Consider the following 20,717-nt stretch of genomic DNA (forward strand, 5'->3'; position numbering starts at 1 on the left):
GAATCAAATGACTGTGGACGTGAATGGTTACAATTTGCTAGTTGGTTGAAGTATGTGAGTGGTGATACCACAAGCCGGATTCAAAATCGGCCAATGTCTACTATTTATTAACTACTAATTAATCTCACTTGCCGAGCTGAAAAAAGAAATTTCGACACAATTCTCCTACTAGGTATGTCAATGGACACCCATTTAATCGAGATTGAAACCAAATTAACCAGAATTAAAATCAAAAACCCCAATTCGAGAATCCTTTTATCTATATCTAAAAAGGATCAAACCGATGGGAACCAATAACCATTTGGTTCTATCAAACGTTATCTCACAAGCTTCCCTACCTTTTTATTAATAAATATCACATAAAACTTTTTAAGTATTTATATAAACTGAATTTAAAGTGTTTCTTCTCTTCTTAAAGTTTGTTATTTATAAAGGAGATGGAATTTAACTCCTTAAAAAATAATAACTGATATCATTAATGGAACATATGTTATTGATGCTTTGTAGATTGTGCATTATGTTCATAGAAAAGAATTCTCATATTTTATGGTGGAAATAAAATTACTTGATGCAAAGAAGATGAAGTTCTTTGTGATTCTTGACAGTTTCAAAATGGAATTCTGCCATTACTTGAGGTGTTTTTCTCTCATTTTGATTCTTCGTGGTTCTTGGCGGTTTCAATTCCACTTATTTTTAGAATTAAGAGTCGATATAGGGGAAAAATACATATATATGATGACTCCAGTTCTAAAGGTAGTAATGAAAGAAACATTTAATCTACTAAAAACATTAAAATAATTTACATAAAAAACATCAAACATGAACGCCTCCTTATCATATCCCTATAGGGGCGATTTACAAACTTCCAAAACTAAACACGATTCACTTACCATGTACAATAAAGTAAAAGTACTGTTCAGACTACTACAGAGTGCTCACCTACACATATACTTCCGATCTTGTACTAATCAAGGAACTTGGCAGGTTCGATGATACAAAATTTGATAGTTAACTATATAACTGGAACAGAAATCGGAGAGCAATCCATTTCATATTTGGATGGGCTTCTGACTTCTAATTTATATTCCAATACACTTCCCCAATGATCAGGTCTTGAACTTGTAACCACGTACTCGCGTAAGGTTCTTTGCCCATACTACTACATAGGAAAGATTGGAGTATCGCAATTCAAATTGTTGAACAACAGATGTGCAATGGTACTGTCAAAGGTCCTCATCTCTGATTCCATAAATGTCGATTTTCTGAGCCTGATAATGAATTTCATGTTTTGTTAAAAGTGAATAACTAATTTATTTTGTTACAAGAGGAAATAATTGTGTTGAACATAAATAAAAGGGTAAATTAACACAAATATGATGGTTCAAACTTGAAACGGACTTCGTTGGCTACTAACCAAACTGTTGAAATACAAAAACCTTCTTAAATGAGAAACTTGACCAACCCAATGGTTCTCAAGGGATGAAGAACCCTATTTGAACACATGTCGGATTCTGACACTCCACGGACTCTTCTATGACAATTTTTTTTCCTTATTGCACTATATTTGTCGAAACCAACACACTGCACCAGTGTTGGAGGACTCCAACGCTGGTGCCCATATCCATGCAACAAGTCAGGGATCTTAACAATTTCTGAATTTATAGATCTAATTGTTAGGATCCTTAAATCTGTTCAATTGTCAACCAAAAAAAAACCCTCTACCTATGGACTCACCAAGTGGTGGTTCCTCACATGTCTGTACCTAGTACCTACCATGTGAACAGCACAAGTGAATCAATGGTATGAGTTTTAACTGTTGTGGGAACATCATGACATAATAATTAAGTGCCCTCACTCAATGTGAAGGCCACAACAGGAGATGGATTCAAACATGAGAATGATATAAGAAATGCTGAATTAAGTAAAATATGATTGAAATAATCTAATGAGAAGTGTCGTCAACTTGAGGACGTCTTCCCAACGATCTGGATGGATCAAGATTCCCAGAATTTGGAAAAGTAGGGAAGTCGTGCTCCTCAGGTATATATGCATTATTAGCAAATACAAGGCAATGTCAAGAGTGGAGACGTACCTCGGCTCATCTTGGCTTTGTAAACGCCTTTGTTTTGAGCTCTTGGCCAGGCGATACATGGCATCACGACAACAAATTCGGGTCTTTTGGGTCCACTGTTCCGACAAAAAAATAGAAAGACAATCAGATATAATTCTTAAATTACATAGTAATGGGCTTCTTTGAACTTTTGAAGTTGCTCTTCATTCACCTGTTTCATCACCACATCAAGATCGTGCAGCATGGTTTCTTCCAAACATACTTGCTCAATCATGTGCCCATCTTCTTTGTGGGGTGCATTGGGTTCACCTGGCATCAAGACCTCTAGAAATGGTGCCTGAAAATTACAAAAATTGACATAATTAGTCAACCTTATTAGCCTTAATTATGGGGTTAGATATCAATGTTACCGATTGTATGTTAAATAAAGAAAAAGGACGGTATATATGCATGAATATTCATTAAAAAAATACAAGAGAAAAAAAAAAGAGAATTGTGTAAAACATTAATAACCAAGGAAGCACAGTGTAGACCTGGCATGAGTTCAATTTGTAGAAAAAAGCGATTTCAATCAAATAAAAAAAAAACTAAGACAATTTTTTTTATTTTTTATTCTTTGCTTATGATTTAAACAAAATAATTTAGAAAAAAAATTATTAAAACTTTAAATTACTTTCCAAAGGGGATGTATGGTTTGAGCCAATGAACCAAAGAAGTTCATTGTTCTTGACCCAATTTAATACACCTAGGTTCATGGATTAAGGTTCATACATTTATGTTTGTTCATAGATAAATCCTAAATGAATGAATTTATCCAGAAGAGATGGACCTAAGGTTGGAAGACATTTTGGAACATGAATTCAGTAAATACATGTACACTGCACGTAATATTGAAGTTAACTAAATATCTATGTGAAGTTTAAGCCTTAAAACTTACCTAAATACATTCATTCTATAGAAAGATATTTCAGAGGATAACGAAAAATGATGACAATTTTTAATACTGACATCCTTAAGGAAAATTTAATTAGACCTAGACGGGGAAAAAAATTTATCCTGAAAAGTTCTAACTAAAAAAGAAAAAATTATCTGCATTTCCATTCGAAGTTTAGACCTTAAAACTTACCTGAATAGCATTCTAAAACTGTGAGAGCAACTCAACTCCTCTGTGAGCTAGATATCTTGCAAAGCTTCGAACAGATCTGTGATAAACCCATCACAAACCTTGAACATTTTAATTTACGTATGGTGAAGTCAAAGTTAACGTAAAGTCTATATTCGAGTTTCTCACTAAACTAAATAAGGGACTGCTAATGTCAGTGACAAATGCTTTTACAAAAAAATGATAAAAGTCATGCCAAGTAAAACCTAGTGCTTATCATTTAGTCCAATAACGGAAAATCTCACTTCTGTTATCGGAGAACATTGTCTTTGCTCTGTATTGGACATGAAATGTGGAGAATCATCGAATTCATTCAAGTTCGTTGATAGAGGAAGAGCAGACATTTTTAAATACTTTGAGCTATGTATATCAGATTCGTCCCTCGAAATACTTTGGGAATCATTAATCATATCTGTCAAGAGATTGTCGAAGTTGGACTCAGAATCATAAGACATGCCAGATAATACTTCTTCATGAAATGAACTCCTGCACATAGGGAACACAAAGGAGAAAATATTTAACATAAGAAGGCCATATATATATAAAGATACAAAATGGGTTCTGACATTAAACCAAGTATATTAAGAAGCCATAAGTTATGCTTGTACATGAAAATGTTATCAATCTGGTCGTCATCTGACCATCCACCTAAACTTCCTGTCCTGTGTAGAGAAATTTCTTCTGATTTCCCGCCACAATAATCAAATTTTGGGAATTCTCCACACTTGCTCAAATTACTAAACCCTTCTCCACATTGGAACCAATCGTCTAGTGAAGAAGATAGGTCTGATGTTTCTTCAGCTTGTGGAACAACGTGATCATCTCTATTGAAATATGAGTCCATTTGGTGGAGATCTGAAATATGATCAAGAAGATGTTATTACAAAAAATTGTTCTGAATTTATTCGAAATTTACCTAGATAGAGATTCATAATTCGATACAAGCAGCTAATTTTTTCATTCTTCCACAAAACCCGGATTTTGGGTAGGAAAAACCCCCAAATGATGGACAAGACGTTTTGGGTGTAAGTGTGAGTTTGGCCACAGAAACTAATAAGCCCATTGGGTTTTGGTATAACCTTACCATTATAAGAATTCATTAGCATGTTTGCACACTCAAACTATGAATCAATAACCAAATAAGCCAGTTCAATGACCTGTAAAGACCGAATTGGATTTCAAAATCAATCAACAAGTTGGCTCTCAATCATAATGAGTAATTAAACATTTTTAGTAGACCTCTCATTGATTAAAGAGATACAACTTTGATCATCAATAACCATAAAAGAAATATATGTTTCTTTTCCAATTTAATCATCAATGAATTAAACCAAAGAAAGTGTAAACAAATCCAATTAATTCCTATTTTTATTTTTATTTTTATTTTTATTAACATAACTTAACAATTTGATCTAATTCTATAATTACAGTCTTTCAATTTTCAAATTAGCATAAACAAGAAACATTTTTTGCAGCATAAGAAAAAACTGGAGAATCGGTCAAAATCGAGGAAACCCAATACCTAAACATGGGACAAATTGCCCTAAATCATTCAAGATGCTTGAATTTAGTAAGATTCAACAATCCATCTCCAACCAAAATTGCTCTAATCACCTAAGTTAATTGAATTCTAGCAATAACCCATCACTGTTACCAGTAAGATCCCACTCCATAACAGATTTCCCTAATCACCAAAGATTTTTTAACTCTAGTAAAAACCCATCAGTGTTACCAATAAGATCTAACAACCCAACAACAATAATCAGTTTAATAGAACATAGAATCACATAAAAACAATATATCACAAGCATAGAGAATCAAAACAACTAGTGATTAAAACCCTATCTTGAATCTTAGGTTTGACTAAAATTTTTGGAGATTTGAGTGGAGAAACACACCTTTGATGGGCCCTTGAAGATTTATAGAAGTTTTAACAAGAAGATGTGTTAGACTTGTTGAACTTGTTGAAGAACTAAACAAGAAGATGTGTAAAACTTGTTGAAGAGCCAAAAGAGAGGGCTTTAATAAGAAACACTTGAGAGGATAAAGAGATAAAACTCTCTGGTGGTTTTGAGTAATACTTTATAAGATGTGGACTTGTTGTTTGTGGCTGAGAATTCCCTAAGTTGAAGTAGTGGTTGTGGGAGGGTTTTGCTATCTAAATCTCTCTTCTCATTGTTCCACGTGGCAGAATTTGGTTTTGAGTTTGTGGTGCAAATTGAACGAGCTCAACGTCAACTTTACAGCTTTTTACATGACTAATTATTTGGTCACAGAGCCACAACACGGGTTTGAAATGTGACATTGATGACGTAAGTAATAAAAAATAGTTCAGTCGTGAAAATCTGACTACTCACGTGACATTCTCAACTGACCTAACAAGTTTGAAAACGGTACATCTGCACTTCTCGGGATACATGGTACCCTATAGATACACATTTTTATGAGAAAGTGTAACTGTGCATCCCGAGGAGAGAATATCTATTTTACCTAACTTATCATGTCAGATAGTGGATTGAATTTTGATAATGTAAGTAATTAAAAAGGGTTGAGTCGTGATAATCTAACTACTCACCTGACATATTCAATCCACTATTGATGTGACAAGTTCGAAATCGTACATCCCACTCCTCGGGATACATGATACCCTTTAGATACACATTTTTATGGAGAAGTGCAGTCGTGCATCTCGAGAAGAGCAGATCTATTGTTGTCGAACTTGTCACATCAGGATAGTCGATTGAATTTCGATGACGTAAGTAATAAAAAAAGGTTGAGTCGTGATAATCTGACTACTCACGTGACCTATTCAATCCACTACTAACGTGACAAGTTTGAAAATCATACATCAACACTCCTCGGGATATCACGTTAGGGTAGTCGATTGAATTTTGATGACATAAGTAATAAAAAAAAAGGTTGAGCCATGATAATCTGAATACTCACGTGACATACTCAATCCACTACTAATGTGACAAGTTCGAAAATCGTACATTTGCACTCCTTGGGATACATGGTACCCTTTAGATACACATTTTATGGGAAGTGCAGTCGTGCATCCCGAGTAGAGCAAATCTACTATTGTCGAACTTGCACGTCAGGATAGTCGATTGAATTTGCCATGTGGGATAGTCAGATTACCAAGATTCAAAAAAGTTTTCTCTTTCCTACCCACACATCCGCTGCCTAAAAATCTTAATTTTATATTTTAAATCTTAGAAAGTATTGTGGGATCCACATAGACTATCATACACCACAGACTTTTCTAGATTTCATGAAAAAACTCGTGGTAAAAAAAAATGTTTTTCGAGTTTGATCAAAGGTGTTTAAAATGGACGGCAATTGAGCACTTGAATTTAAAATTCAAAATTCAAATTCAATGGTGAAAAATAATTTGTTTTTTAAGTTATTTAAAAATAAAAAAAATAAAATTGTAGAACTTCATCCTCTACGATAATATGGTATTGGATCTTGTTTTAAAATGCGACAAAGTGATCTAATTAGAAAATTTCAATGCTTTTTAACAGTGAGTAGGAGAGAAAAATTCCCTTGTTATTGCTTATGTCATCAGCATCACATGTCGAAACGGTGTTGGGTTGTGAGCAAATAATCACTCACTTTGAAATGTGGATCAATTTGGACTTACTAGACCATCCTATTAACACGATTTAGGGTTGGGACCTATGTTTTAAAAGTAGGGTTGAACCGATAGTTAGAATAGATCAGACCAAATTAGTAATAAAATTGGTTCAATTAGTGAACCACTGATTTTTACGCGGTTTTCTTTTCATTAAAAATAGATTAAAGTAATTTTAAAAAGGGAAAATTACTTGGAGGACCCTAACATAGGATTTTCTTCCTAAATAGTCCTTCAATTTTGGGCGGTAGCTTGACAGTTCGTTTAGTAAACTTTTTCCCCCTTCTTAATGGTCCCTCGTTTTTGTTGAGCTCACAACTTTTTATTTATTGTTGAAGTCAACATTTTTATTATTGTACTCACCACTTTTTATTTATTGTCGAACTCACCGCTTTTTATTTATTGTTATGGTCGACATTTTTTATTGTTGACCTCAATCATTTTTAAAATTGTCAAAATCGACAATAAAAAATGTCAAACTCGACGCTCTAAAACCCACCCATTTTAGTTGTTGTTGTTATTTTTTGAGATTTTTCGACTAAAATACATGAAAAGATAGACTAAAAACTAGACATAACGACCAATCTAGATGATTTAAAATAGAAAGAACCATCTTTGATCGATTTTTGTCCAAAAAGAAAGCAAGGAATTGAAAAAAAAAATCCCAATTTTCTACATAAGTCTTTAAAAATGCTTGAAAATTGGCCTCTTCTTTCTTCTCAAATCCTTTACGTTGGAATGGAGTGTCCAAAATTTTATTGGAATGCCAAAAATCTATTTTTTGGATGAAAATGTTGAGTGGCGATTCAATTATGAAAAACATGAGAAGAGAGATTCAATGACTGATTAAAAAGAAAAGCTTTACTAAATGAACTATTAAGAGAAGACTTAAAACTTAGGGACTAATTAGAAAGAAGTCCCTCCGCTAGGGTCCTCCTAGTAATTTTCCTTTAAAAAAAATTAATATAGGTTAAAATATTTTTAATTTATTTATGTTAGCTTGACAAAACTAGATTAGGTCCAAAGGCGTTTCGACTAATTTTTATTCAACTAATTTGAAAATTAGTCCAATTTTTTGATATTTTGGGTCTTCTTTACTTTTGCAACAAACTACACGTTGATTTCGCGCGAACTTCCTTTCAGGATTTTATTTTCAGATGGTATTCTCTTTGTGATTTTTAATCTCTTTAGCTTGTATTGTAGGTCTTGGATTGTTTTTCTTTTTTTCTTCCACTTTATTTTCCTTTTCTTTGCTTGTTTGGTGGGCTATCTCAATCTCTTTTTTTCGATCATTTATAAAATTTTACACTTCTCAAAATAGAAAATTCAATCTAATTTCTAAAATATTGGTTAGAATCTTTATTTTGAGCCCACAAAATGTAATATGCCGCCCATTTATATAAGAATCCAATCTAATATCTTATTGAATTAATTCTAGATCATGATATATTTCTTATGGGTAAAATGGACTTGAGCCTATGACCTTAGAGTTGATTTGCAATGTTTCAAACCTACTGGGCTATAGGTCTAAGCCTGGGCTTTTCTAACCTCGAACTACATTCGAGTCCCTCCATCGAATGTTTGAGTTGACATGAGAGCATAAACACAAAGATCCAAGCCATCACTGGTCCTTGAGATTCATATCTTCCTTAGGAATCTCAAGAAAGGGTATCCATTCTAAGGTCTTCCTGATTTTATTTTTATACATGTAGATGCATTTTTTTTTTTTTTTGCACCACTTTGAGATATGTAACCTACACCATAGAACCTTTGAAGCCCAAGTTACTCTACACAACAATTTTAACAGAGTTTAAATATATAAAAATATTGTGTATCTTTGATTGGCATGAGGTTGCCCCTTTTATCGAGAATGGGATTGCCCTTTTTAAATATTTCTTAATCCATCCTCTGCTTAATTAGGCAAACTTACTTAATTAGGATTTTTGTTTTTTAAAAATTAAATTTTATCTCTTTTTCAGATCATTTTTCTTTAGTATCCTTCCTCTAACGAATTCCTTCTAAATACACATTCAAATTCTTAGAAAATAGAGGATTTGACGTGATCTTTGATGGCACACTGTTCGAAAGAATTTTCCCTACCTAATTCCTTTTGACCTTGTCCCATATCTCATTAAGCTCTGAGGCACTCTCCTTGAACCTTTGAGCTCAGTAGGCACTTCTACCACTGACCTCACCAAATCTCAAGGTGAAACGTGGTATACTAATTTGACCATCCCCAATACCCTTACTCTTTTGGGAAAAAAATGTTACTTTGTATGGAATTCAAAACAAGGGTATAAAGTTAAATTCAATAAATAGTCATCCTAGAGTGATTGCACTTGACACTGCATTAGACACTAAACTGACGTGAAGGTGTCTATAGAACCGTAGATGCATTACACTGGTATCTCGAAGAAAAGCATATACAGTGTTGTACACACCTCCACAAGTCCACGTCAGCACATGTCTATCCTAGTTTTGTGCACAATCACTTTAGAATTTTCCTTCAATAAAATAACCTTAGTGTGATTATCCATTTTGGTAAAAACAAATAAATACCAATATGGATATATGTCCTTGTTGATAATATTTTAAAGACATGTATGGATGGGTAATTTTGAAATCATACATGCTCGTTTCTCAATAAAGTATTAGATATGATGCATCGCGATAAAGTGTATATTGATTTATCAGCTCATCTTCACATAAGATCATGAAAAATCCTTTGTGAAATCAAATCCTAAGATCTTTGAGTCCTCTAACAATCTATTCGGCATGAATCCAGCAACCCTAAATTGATATTTCTAAAAATTGTTGTTGTCTCTAAATAAGCTCTTATGAAATATTAAGGGTTCTAAAGTCAAAAATCCCAAGCAAAATGCAAGGTATATTGTAGAGAAAATATTAGTTGGCAAATTATTTGTCAGGCAAATCCTTTTTTACTATTTGGACACAATATGAAAATTTGCATGAAAAAATATTTTTGTTGTTTGAATTTCATAAAAATCAGAAAAAATGATTATTTTAAATTGACTTTTATAATAATTATATAAAAATAATGATAAAATCATTTTTTTTAAATTTTTTTAAATTATTACACTCCAATTTCTTGAATTATATTAGAGAACTACTATTTGCATCTTAAAATTTTAAAAAGTTATTATTGGCATCTTACATTTAAATTATTTCATTCTAATTTTTTAAATTACTTAACACACCCCAATTAAAGATTAAAATACATTCTTCAAACAATACAAAAGTTTGGAGAGAATTCTTCAAACATTACAATGGTTTGGAGAGAGGGCTTTAATAAGAAGAAATTGAGAGTTTAATAATAAGAAATTGAGAGGATAAAGAGAGAAAGCTTTTTTGTGGTTTTGAGTAATACTTTATAACATGTGGACTTGTTGTTTGTGGCTGAGAATTCCCCAAGTTGAAGTAGTGGTTGTGGGAGGGTTTTGCTATCTAAATCTCTCCTCTCATTGTTCCACGTGGCAGAATTTGGTTTTTAGTTTGCGGTGCAAATTGCACGAGATCAACGTCAACTTTACAGCTTTTACATGAGTGATTATTTGGTCACAGTGCCACAACACGGGTTTGACACGTGACAATGATGACGTAAGTAATAAAAAACAGTTCAGTCGTGATAATCTCACTACTCACGTGACATAGTCAATTGACCTAACAATTTCGAAAACCGTACATCTGCACTTGTCGGGATGTATGGTTACCCTTCAAATACACATTTTTATAATGCAGTCCTGCATCCCGAGGAGAAAAGATCTATTGGTACCGAACTTATCACGTTAGGATTGTCGATTGAATTTTGATGACATAAGTAATAAAAAAATGTTTAGTCGTGATAATCTGACTACCCACATGACACATTCAATCCACTATTGATGTGACAAGTTCGAAAACTATACATTTGCACTCCTTGAGATACATGATACTCTTTAAATACATATTTTTATGGAGAAGTGCAGTCGTGCATCTTGAAGATCTATTGTTGTTGATCTTATCACATCAAGATAGTTGATTGAATTTTGATGATGTAAGTAATAAAAAAAGGTTGAGTCGTGATAATCTGACTACTCAGCCGACATATTCAATCCACTGCTAACGTGACAAGTTTGAAAATTGTATATTTTCACTCCTTGGGATACATGATACTTTTATGGGGAAGTGCAGCCGTGCATCCCGAGGAGAGTAGATCTATTGTTGTTGAACTTGTCAGGTCAAGGTAGTCGATTGAATTTTGATGATGTAAGTAATAAAAAAAACTCATGGTTAACAAATAAAAAAAAAAAAATGTTTGCTGAGTTTGATTAAAGGTGTTTAAAATGAACGACTACTAAGCACTCAAATTTAAAATTCAATGGTAAAAAATAATTTATTTTAAAAAAATAAAAATAAATCATGTAACTTCATCCTCCACAACAATGTGGTAATGGATCTTCTTTTTAAATGCAACAAAGTGATCTAACTAGAAATTTTCATTTTTTTAGGAGAAAAGTTCTCTTATTATTGCTTAAGTCATCAACACCACATGTCAAAATGGTGTTGGGCTTTAAGCAAAGAATCACCCGCTTTGACATGTGACTCAATTTGGGCTTACCAGACCATCCCATTAATCTGATTTAGTGTTGGGATCCTTGTTTTAAAAACAGGGTTGAACCGATACTTAGATCATATTCAACCAAATTAGTAATAAAATTGGTTCAATTAGTGAACCACTGATTTTAAAAAATCCTAATATTTTACATAAGTCTTAAAAAATGCTTGAAAATTGGCCTCTTTTTTCTTCTCAAATCTTTTACGTTGGAATGGAGTGTCCAAAATTAGATTAAAATGCCAAAAATCCATTTTTTTTAATGAAAATGTTGAGTTCGAACAACTAGGACACATTTGGAGATTCAATTATGAGAAACTTGAGAAGAGAGATTCAGGGACTGATTAGAAAGAAAAACTTCACTAAATGAACTATTAAGAGAAGCCTTAAAACTTAGGGATTAGTCAGAAAGAAGTTTCTCTGTTAGGGTCCTCCAAGTAATTTTCCTTTAAAAAAAATTAATATAGGTTAAAATATTTTTAATTTATTTATGTTAGCTTGACAAAATTGGATTAGGTCCAAAGGAGATTCGACTAATTTTTATTCAACTAATTTGAAAATTAGTCGAATATTTTGATATTTTGGATCTTCTTTACTTTTGTAGCAAACCACACATTGATTTTGCACGAACTTCCTTTCAGGATTTTACTTTTAGATGGGATTCTCTTTGTGATTTTTAATCTCTTTAGCTTGTATTATAAGCCTTGGATTGTTTTTCTTATTTCTTCGAATTTATTTTCCTTTTCTTTGCTTGTATGGTGGGCTATCTCAGTCTCTTTTTTCTATCATTTATAAAATTTTACACTTTTCAAAACAAAAAATTCAATCCAATTTCTAAAATATTGGTTAGAATCTTTATTTTGAGCCCACAAAGTTTAACAAATGCTCTGAATTTTCCACCCATTTATATTAGAATCCAATCCAATATCTTATTGAATTAATTATAGATCATAATATATTTCTTATTGAATTGATTTACATCCAATTCAAAATTAATCCAACCATTGAGTTTTGACGAGGAACCAATTCAATTAAAGCTTGATTGAATAAGTTGTTGGATTGAGTTAGATCTCACTCTTATTGGATCAATTTCAGATTGATCCCAGTCAAATATATATGGACATTTTATCCCAATTTATGATGTTTTTTATAATCCAAAGTTATATGCTTACCAATGATCCGTTTCTCTTTGCTAATGCCTCTCGAAGTCTAAATTTTTTTCAGATTTTTATTATTATTTTAATATCCCAAGTTTTTCCCAAATTAACAGATCTTAGTTACCATGGCCAAAGACTCAAGTTCGGGCCGTACTGAGGCCCTTATAATGGGCTTTTCTAAACCTTCCTTTTGTAAAAAAAATGGGTAAAATGGACTTGAGCCTACGACCTTAGAGTTGGTTTGCAATGTTTCAAACTTACTGGGCTATTGGGCCATATGTCTAAGCTTGGGCTGTTCTAACCTCGAAATACATTCGAGTCCCTCTATCAAACGTTTGGGTTGACATGAGAGCATAAACACACAAGAACCAAGCCATTAATGGTCCTCGAGATTCATATCTTCCTTAGGAATCCCAAGAAAGAGTATCCATTCTAGGGTCTTCATGATTTTATTTTTATACATGTAGATGCAATTTTTTTTGCACTACCTCGAGATCTGCAACCTACACCATAGAACCTTTGAAGCCCAAGTCAGTCTACACAACAATTTTAACAGAGTTTCAATGTATAAAAAAAAATTGTGTACCTTTGATTATCCTTATCTTAATTAGGAAAACTTACTTAATTAAGATTTTCCTATTTTAAAAATTAAATTTTATCTCTTTTCGGATCATTTTTCTTTAGCATCGCTCCTCCAAGGATTTGACGTGATCTGTGATGGCACACCGTTCGAGAGAATTTCCCCTACCTTATTCCTTCTAACCCTATCCCATATCTCATTAAGCTCTAAGCCATTCTCCCCGGACCTTTGAGCTCGGTAGGCACTTCTACCACCACCGACCTCACCAAAATCTCAAGGTGACATGTGGTACATACTAATTTGACCCTCCACAATACCCTCACCCTTTTTGGGAACAAAAGTAAATTTGTATGGAAGGAATACTAAACAAGAGTATAAAGTTAAATTCAATAAATAGTCGTCCTAGAGTGACTGCACATGACACTGCATTGGACATTGAACTGACGTGAAGGTGTCCAAAGAACTGTAGATGCTTTGCACTCGTATCTCAAGGAAAGCATATACAGTTTTGTGCACACCTCCACGTCAGCTCATGTCTAACGTAGTATTATGCGCAATCATTTTAGAATTTTCCTTCAATAAAATAACCCTAGAGTGATTATCCATTTTGGTAAAAACAAATAAATACCAATATGGGTATGTCCTTTTTGATATTTTAAAGACATGTATGGACGAGTAATTTTGGAATAATATGTGCTCGTTTCTCAATAAAGTATTAGATATGATGCACTACGATAAGATTGTGAAAAATCCTTTGTGAAATCAAATCCTACTTGCGGCCTATTTGGCATGAATCCACCAAACCTAAATTGCTATTTCTAAAAATTGTTGTTGTCTTTAAATGAGCTCTTTTGAAATATTAGGGACTCTAATGTTAAAAATCCCAAGCAAAATGCAAGGTTGATTGTGGAGAAAATATTAGTTGACAAATTATTTACAAGGCAAATTTTTTTCTACTGTTTGGACACAACATGGAAAATTTCGTGGGAAATTATTTATTATTGTTTGAATTGCATAAAAAATCAGAAAAAATGATTATTTAAAATTGACCTTTGTGATAATAATATAAAAATAACGATAAAATCTTTTTTTTTTTGGGAAATATTTGAATTATTACACCCCAATTTCTTAAATTATTAGAGAACTACTATTGGTATCCCAAACTTTTAGAGAGCTACTATTGGCACCTTACATTTTAATTATTCCACCCCAATTTCTTAAATTATTTATCACACCCCAATTAAAGATTAAAACACATTCTTCAAACATTACAAAGGTTAGGCTCAAATTATAATCTCAACATTATAATACTCGTTCAAATAATTTTAGTAGTTGTTTACGATTATGATTAGGTTCATATAATCATATAATCATAAATATAAAAAAAATAGATCAAATCTAGCAAATAATGAGATAGTTTATTTTGGCACCCCAACTTTTTAATTTTATTTTATTTGGGATGTAATCAATAAATTTTGGGGTGCCAATAGCAGTTCTCTAACTTTATTTATAAATTAGAAATTTATAAATAATTATTCAACTAGAAATTTACAAAAAATTATGATTTTTTTTTATCTAATTTTTTTGGTGTGCATTTTGAATTTTTTTTAACTTTATTTATAAAATAAATATTAATTTTTGTTTGATTTGCCGTGTGCTAACAAATCGTTTTTCAAGGGGAGGGGGTAAGAAAATGATTTGCCATTAATAAAAGAAAATTGGGGGTGTTGGCAAATCATTATCCGTGCAAATTTAAAGTTTTTAACGCGTCAAACACTGAAAAATTATCATTTTCCATGAAATTTCAATTTACTCATAATTTTCTATGCAATCAAACATACCCTTAGAGGTATATTGAATTTCCCTATTGGGCAAAACATTTAATTTTTGGGTTTTATGAATATCAGTCCAAAGTTTGGACCACAAATAACCTATCCATCTAGGCCCAATTCGAATTATTAGAGCAAAGACTAAGGGTCCGTGTGGATATAGGAGCCAGAAGTACTTAAAACATAAGTATCCCCAGAAGTACTTTTTAAAGTACTGTTTGGAGTAAGTGGATAACTATTGTGTATTTGAATGCAGATTATGAGAAGTACGGTTAGAAGTATTTTTGATAGAGTTTTGTGTTTGGGAACTATTATGGATTATGTTAAAATAACCAGAATGCCTTTATAAGTATTAGTTACTATTTTTAACATTATAAATTAACAAATTATGCTCCAAAAGAAATAAAAGTACTTACTGATTTTATCCATAAAAACTTATATAAACACTCAGCAATTATAAACAAATGGAAGAAATTGTGAGTAAATATATACAACTACTAAAAATATGATTAAGCTTTCACCACATCAATGGATAGTAAAATTGTATATAATTGTTCACATTAATTTTGCAAGAAGAAACTTTCAATCATGATTATAACCCTCATGGATACATTATTAAGTGAACAATTGGGGGAGGTAGAAATCCAAATCCAAATGCTACACTAAGAGGCTCCCACCACATCAATGGATGTAATATAATATTATTCAATTGCATTTTTGAGGGTATGCTTGTAATTTTCAAAATTTACAAGGGGCATACTTGTCCCAAATGCAACCACCACATTGATGGATAGTATTATAATATTATTGCAATCCTCGCAAGTTTGAAGACTCTTCCCCCAAGTTCCATGCAATTCCTCGCATAAGAAGAGATGCAAAGCGAGTAGAGATCAACATGTCATCAAGAGTCATAAATTTGTTGTATTAGTTAATGGTAAACACGCACCTTGATTGATGACATTTTGTTAAGTTTAGTCCCCCATCGGGCACTCATTGTCTTGTCTCTCTCCTTATAAGCTCCTGGGCCTCTCCACTCATTTTGTGATGTTCGATTGACTTAGTTGGACCTTGTGTTTGACATTCAGTTGACATGGATGTGCACACAAAATCACAAATGCTTTTCGCTCATATCTCAAGGAAAAACATCTAGGGTTTTGTGTACAATTCCATGTCAGCTCAATGTCGAACCCAATGTTGAGGAAGTCATTTTAGTATTTATCATAAGAGTCGTGCTATAGTGAATGTGCAGGACAATGACGTGAAGGTGTGCACGAAGCATAGATGTTTTTCATTCGTATCTCGAGAAAAAAAGTATTTTATGGTTTGTGCACACCTCCACGTCATCTGAATGTCTAATGAAGTATCCAGTATGGTCACTTTAGCAATTTTCTTTTCATAATTCAAGCATCATTTTAAAGCCATTTAATGCCATTTTTTACTAAAATTGGAGTTTCATCACTGTCCTAGTTGAAAAATGTCGGAGATGAGAGAACTTTCTATTTAATGATAAATTTTATTTATTTATTTATAAACTAGCCTTACTAACTTAGTAATAGTTCAAATCTTACTAAGGGTTGTTCGACCCACATGGATTACCACATTGGCAATCCAACACCCCACTCCTTTACATTGCATAGAAAAATCATATTAAAAAATATATATCGAAAACAAATCTTTTTGAGATTGATTCAAGGTGTTGAACATGGATGACTATGAAACTCTCAAATTTTAAAATTAAAATTCAACGGTGACCAAAAACTATTTTTTTCAAAAATTCTTAGAACTTCGTCATCTACAACCTTGTGGCATCAGATCATGGATGCCACTACTTGATGTGTTCAGAAAACTTTCGTTACTACCTTAGTAAGGAAAGTGTTTTTCTATTTTTTTACAATAACGAATTGGTCCTCCAACTAGGTGTCATCCTCTCCGATCATAGAATAATTTTTCATATACGAGGAGTTTGCATCAAATTCTTTTGAGTCCGAGTAGCCTTACTAAGTTAGTAGGGTCTTTGGGTTAACCTTGCAGCAACCAAAAACATGATCTGATGCTTCAAGGTTGTGGAAGACCAAATTCTAAGAACTTTGAAAAAAAGTTCCAAAAAAATATTATTTTTCATTGTTAAATTTCTATTTTAAGTTCGGTAATTATGTGGAAGTTCGGTAACCATCCATTTTCAAAACCTTTGATTAAGTTGAAAAGAAAAGAAGAAAAAAAAAAAAAACGAATCTTTACACCCATGTTGACTAAAGCCCTCATGCCTAGCTCCGTAGAAGTCTCGCGTGTCATAGGATTATCTATTGCTTTGTAACGCATCTTTATGCTTTTGTAATGCGTTACCCCGTATAATCAAATATTATATCAATAAAGTTGTCTTCGAGTTTTGCCTCGTTTACTTGTTTGCTAGTTACGTTTGTGGTGTACGATCATTTTTACAGGCTTGCAAGTGGATTTGACCCCCTTGCACCGCACGACCTCGCTTCAAAAAAATACGACCGTGACAGTTGGAAATTTTTTGATAAAGCTTAATGGGTTATGGTGTTGGATTGCTGATGTGGAAATCCATTTGGGCAAAAAGACTTTTAGTAAGGCTTAAAATCTTACTATAGTCGTAAGGCAAGTGTTTCACAAATTTTTTTTTTTTTTGAGAGATTCACTAGGCAGACCTATTTGTTGCAATTTATTGCAAAAACTCCCTTACTATATCAAGTTTGTTACTTGGACAAACCTTGCTTTATGAATCATGCTACCATGACTAATTTAATCAGATTTCAAATCTTACTAAGAGTTGTTGGGCACACATGGATAATCAAATTAGCAATCCAACGACATCGACTTGTAGATTTCATGGAAAAAATCAGATTCAAAATAAAAAAATTCAATAAAAAAACCTTGAGCTTGATCGTAGGTGTTGAAAAATGATGGCTACGTAACTCCTAAATTTAAAACTAAAATTCAATGGAAAATTTATTTATTTATTTTAAATTCTTTGAATTTTTTCCTTTATAACCCTGTGGCATCAGATCATGTGTTTTGAATGCCACAAATTGATGCGGTCAGAACCCCATGAAGGTATGTTAAGTAACAAATTAACTGCATAAACTTGAGAATAATGTCGAAGTGACCTCAAGTTGGAACCATATATCATACTTCTTAGGGTTGCAACCTTGACGGGTTGGAGGGTCAATCTAGGCTCAACCCAAATTGTAAAATCCTTAATTCAAGATCAACTCAATCCAACCATCGGGTTAGAGCTCATTAACCCAAGCTCAACCTGAAATTAAACTTTTAAAATCGAGTATAGCTTGGGTTAGCCCAAATTAAGTAATTTTGGATGGATTGGGCTCATTGACCATGTCTAATTTTATTTTTATCAACACATAAATTTTATTTAATATCTTAAAAAAAATACATTATTAAAAATAAATCACTAGTAAATAAATTTGAACACAATCTCCATGTCCATTAATTTTTATATTATATTTTGTTCCTTAATTTTGAAAAATTTTATTTAGGAAGAGATAACTAATACATATATTTTTTAAATAAATAAAAATATTTATATGTAAATATATAGCATCGGGTTTAAGTTAAGTCGGGTTGAGATTTCCTAACCAAGGCTCAACTTATTTTTCATATAACCCAACCCAAACTCACCCATTAATTGGTTTGCGTTCGGGTTAACCCGCTCAAGTTGCAGCCTTAACACTTCTTGACATGAAAGTGTATGGAAACATTAGATGTTTTTCATCGAGATATGAGTGAAAAAGCATCCATGGTTTATATTATCTTTCACGTCAAGTATGTGATATGAGGTTCCAACTTGAGGTCACTCCAACATGACTCTAAATTTGAACTTTATGACGTGGATCCCCGACTTTAGGGTTTGGCTGAGTGCGATTTTGTTGACGGACGTTTCGGTGGCCAACTATGACCACAAAATCCTATTGGAAGATTTTGTGCGATTTTTTATTCAACACACTTTTTTATATTTTCTACTAAAACACTTTATTTATTAACTAATTACACAGACCTCCAAAGAACTCAATACATGGTGATTTTGTATTGAAATATCAAGATTTTAAGGGAAACACTTTCCTTATAATCATAGTAAGATTTAATGCTTACTAAGGGTCGTTTGGCTAAAATGGATCACCACATCAGCACTCCAACACCACAACCCTCTAAGCTTCGTCCAAAAACTCGTCATAATAATAATAATAATAATAGTAATAATAATTATTATTATTATAATAAAATTATTTTGAGCTTGATCTAAGGTTTTGAAAATCATCGTGTGTATCGAAATTCCTCATAACCCCCAAACTTAAAATTGAAATTCAAAGATGAAAAATGATTTTTTTAATTTTATTTTTGAATTTTGTCCTCTACAATGCTTACTAAGGGTCGTTTGGCTAAAATGGATTATCACATCAGAAGTTCTACACCAAAGCCCTCTAAGCTTCATCCAAAAACTCATAATAATAATAATAATAATTGTTTTGAGCTTAATCTTAAGTTTTGAAAATCATTGTGTGTGTCAAAATTCCTTATAACTCTAAAACTTAAAATTGAAATTCAAAGGTGAAAATTAATTTTTTATTTTAGAATTTTTTTTTTTTCAAAATTCATAGAATTTTGTTCTCTACAACAATAAAGAATCATATCATGATTTTGAAAGTCACAAAGTGAGCCCAAGGACCTTTGGTTTCTCCTATTAAAGGAACACCATTAGTACTTGAGCATCACTTGACATTTTTCTAGAATACATTCCTTGGGGAGAATTATTCGTACAAGAAATTCGATTTGTGAGATAGTCCCTAACCTTTGAGTGAGGAAAGCAGTTGGGGAACCACACGGTTGGAAGGCTGTGAAAGTATCTCGACATCAATGTTGATTGTTGAGGACAAAATCCCCTCTCATAGCATCTGTATCCTAAGAGATCCCAAGGACTCTTATTTTCATGATATATTCCCCTCATCGGAAAAGTGATTAGTAATATGTCGAAAGAAGTTATTTTTTGAAAAACACCTCTTACCAAACTGTAATTTTGCATTCGTGCTTTCATTGGTTCTAGTTCCAAATGTATTTCTTTTGCATTTTGAGAAATCCCGAAAAAAAAAAAAAAAATGGGTAACAAGACCCAAAGTAGGGGCTTTCTGCAACCCTACAATTCAGCATACTACCAATTATTATTATTATTATGAGTTTTTGGATGAAGCTTAGAGGGCTGTGATGTTGGACTTCTGATGTGGTAATCCATTTTAGCCAAACGACCCTTAATAAGTATAGTAGAGGACAAAATTCTAAAATTAAAAAAAATCATTTTTCACCTTTGAATTTTAATTTTATGTTTGGGAGTTATGAGGAATTTTGATACACACGGAGATTTTCAAAACCTTAGATCAAGCTCAAAATAATTTTATAATAATAATAATTATTATGACGAGTTTTTGGACGAAGCTTAGAGGACTGTGGTGTTGGACTATTGATGTGGTAATCCATTTTAGCCAAACAACCCTTAGTAAGTATTAAATGTTACTATGTTTATAAGGAAAGTGTTTCCCTTAAGATCTTGATATTTCAACACAAAATCACCGTGTATTGAGTTATTTGGAGATTTGTGTAATTAATTAATAAATAGAGTGTTCTAGTAGAAAATACAA

The 20,717-nt window shown here is 32.4% G+C and overlaps 1 protein-coding gene across 1 annotated transcript; it reads right to left on the minus strand.

The window, feature by feature from the left end:
* Nucleotides 1-760: 760 nt before the first annotated feature.
* On the minus strand, nt 761-5,277 carry LOC147397010 (protein LNK4). The gene is made up of 7 exons (XM_086452382.1): nt 5,132-5,277; nt 4,318-4,390; nt 3,842-4,088; nt 3,479-3,719; nt 2,283-2,408; nt 2,093-2,187; nt 761-1,268 (listed from the first exon to the last, which is right to left on the minus strand). The coding sequence occupies exons 2-7, from the start codon at nt 4,337-4,339 to the stop codon at nt 1,160-1,162; spliced, it is 840 nt and encodes a 279-aa protein (XP_086308508.1). The 5' UTR covers nt 4,340-4,390; nt 5,132-5,277; the 3' UTR covers nt 761-1,159.
* Nucleotides 5,278-20,717: the final 15,440 nt, after the last annotated feature.

Source organism: Akebia trifoliata, chromosome 8 (genome assembly GCF_017979445.1).
Source record: "Akebia trifoliata isolate Shusen 1 chromosome 8, ASM1797944v1, whole genome shotgun sequence".
NCBI lineage: Eukaryota > Viridiplantae > Streptophyta > Magnoliopsida > Ranunculales > Lardizabalaceae > Akebia > Akebia trifoliata.

Coding starts and splice junctions, on each gene's coding strand:
- LOC147397010 (XM_086452382.1), bottom strand. CDS start 4,339: ATGCTAATGAATTCTTATAATG. Junction 4,089..4,317: donor GCTAATGAATTCTTATAATG/GTAAGGTTATAC, acceptor ATCATATTTCAG/ATCTCCACCAAATGGACTCA. Junction 3,720..3,841: donor CAGATTGATAACATTTTCAT/GTACAAGCATAA, acceptor CCCTATGTGCAG/GAGTTCATTTCATGAAGAAG.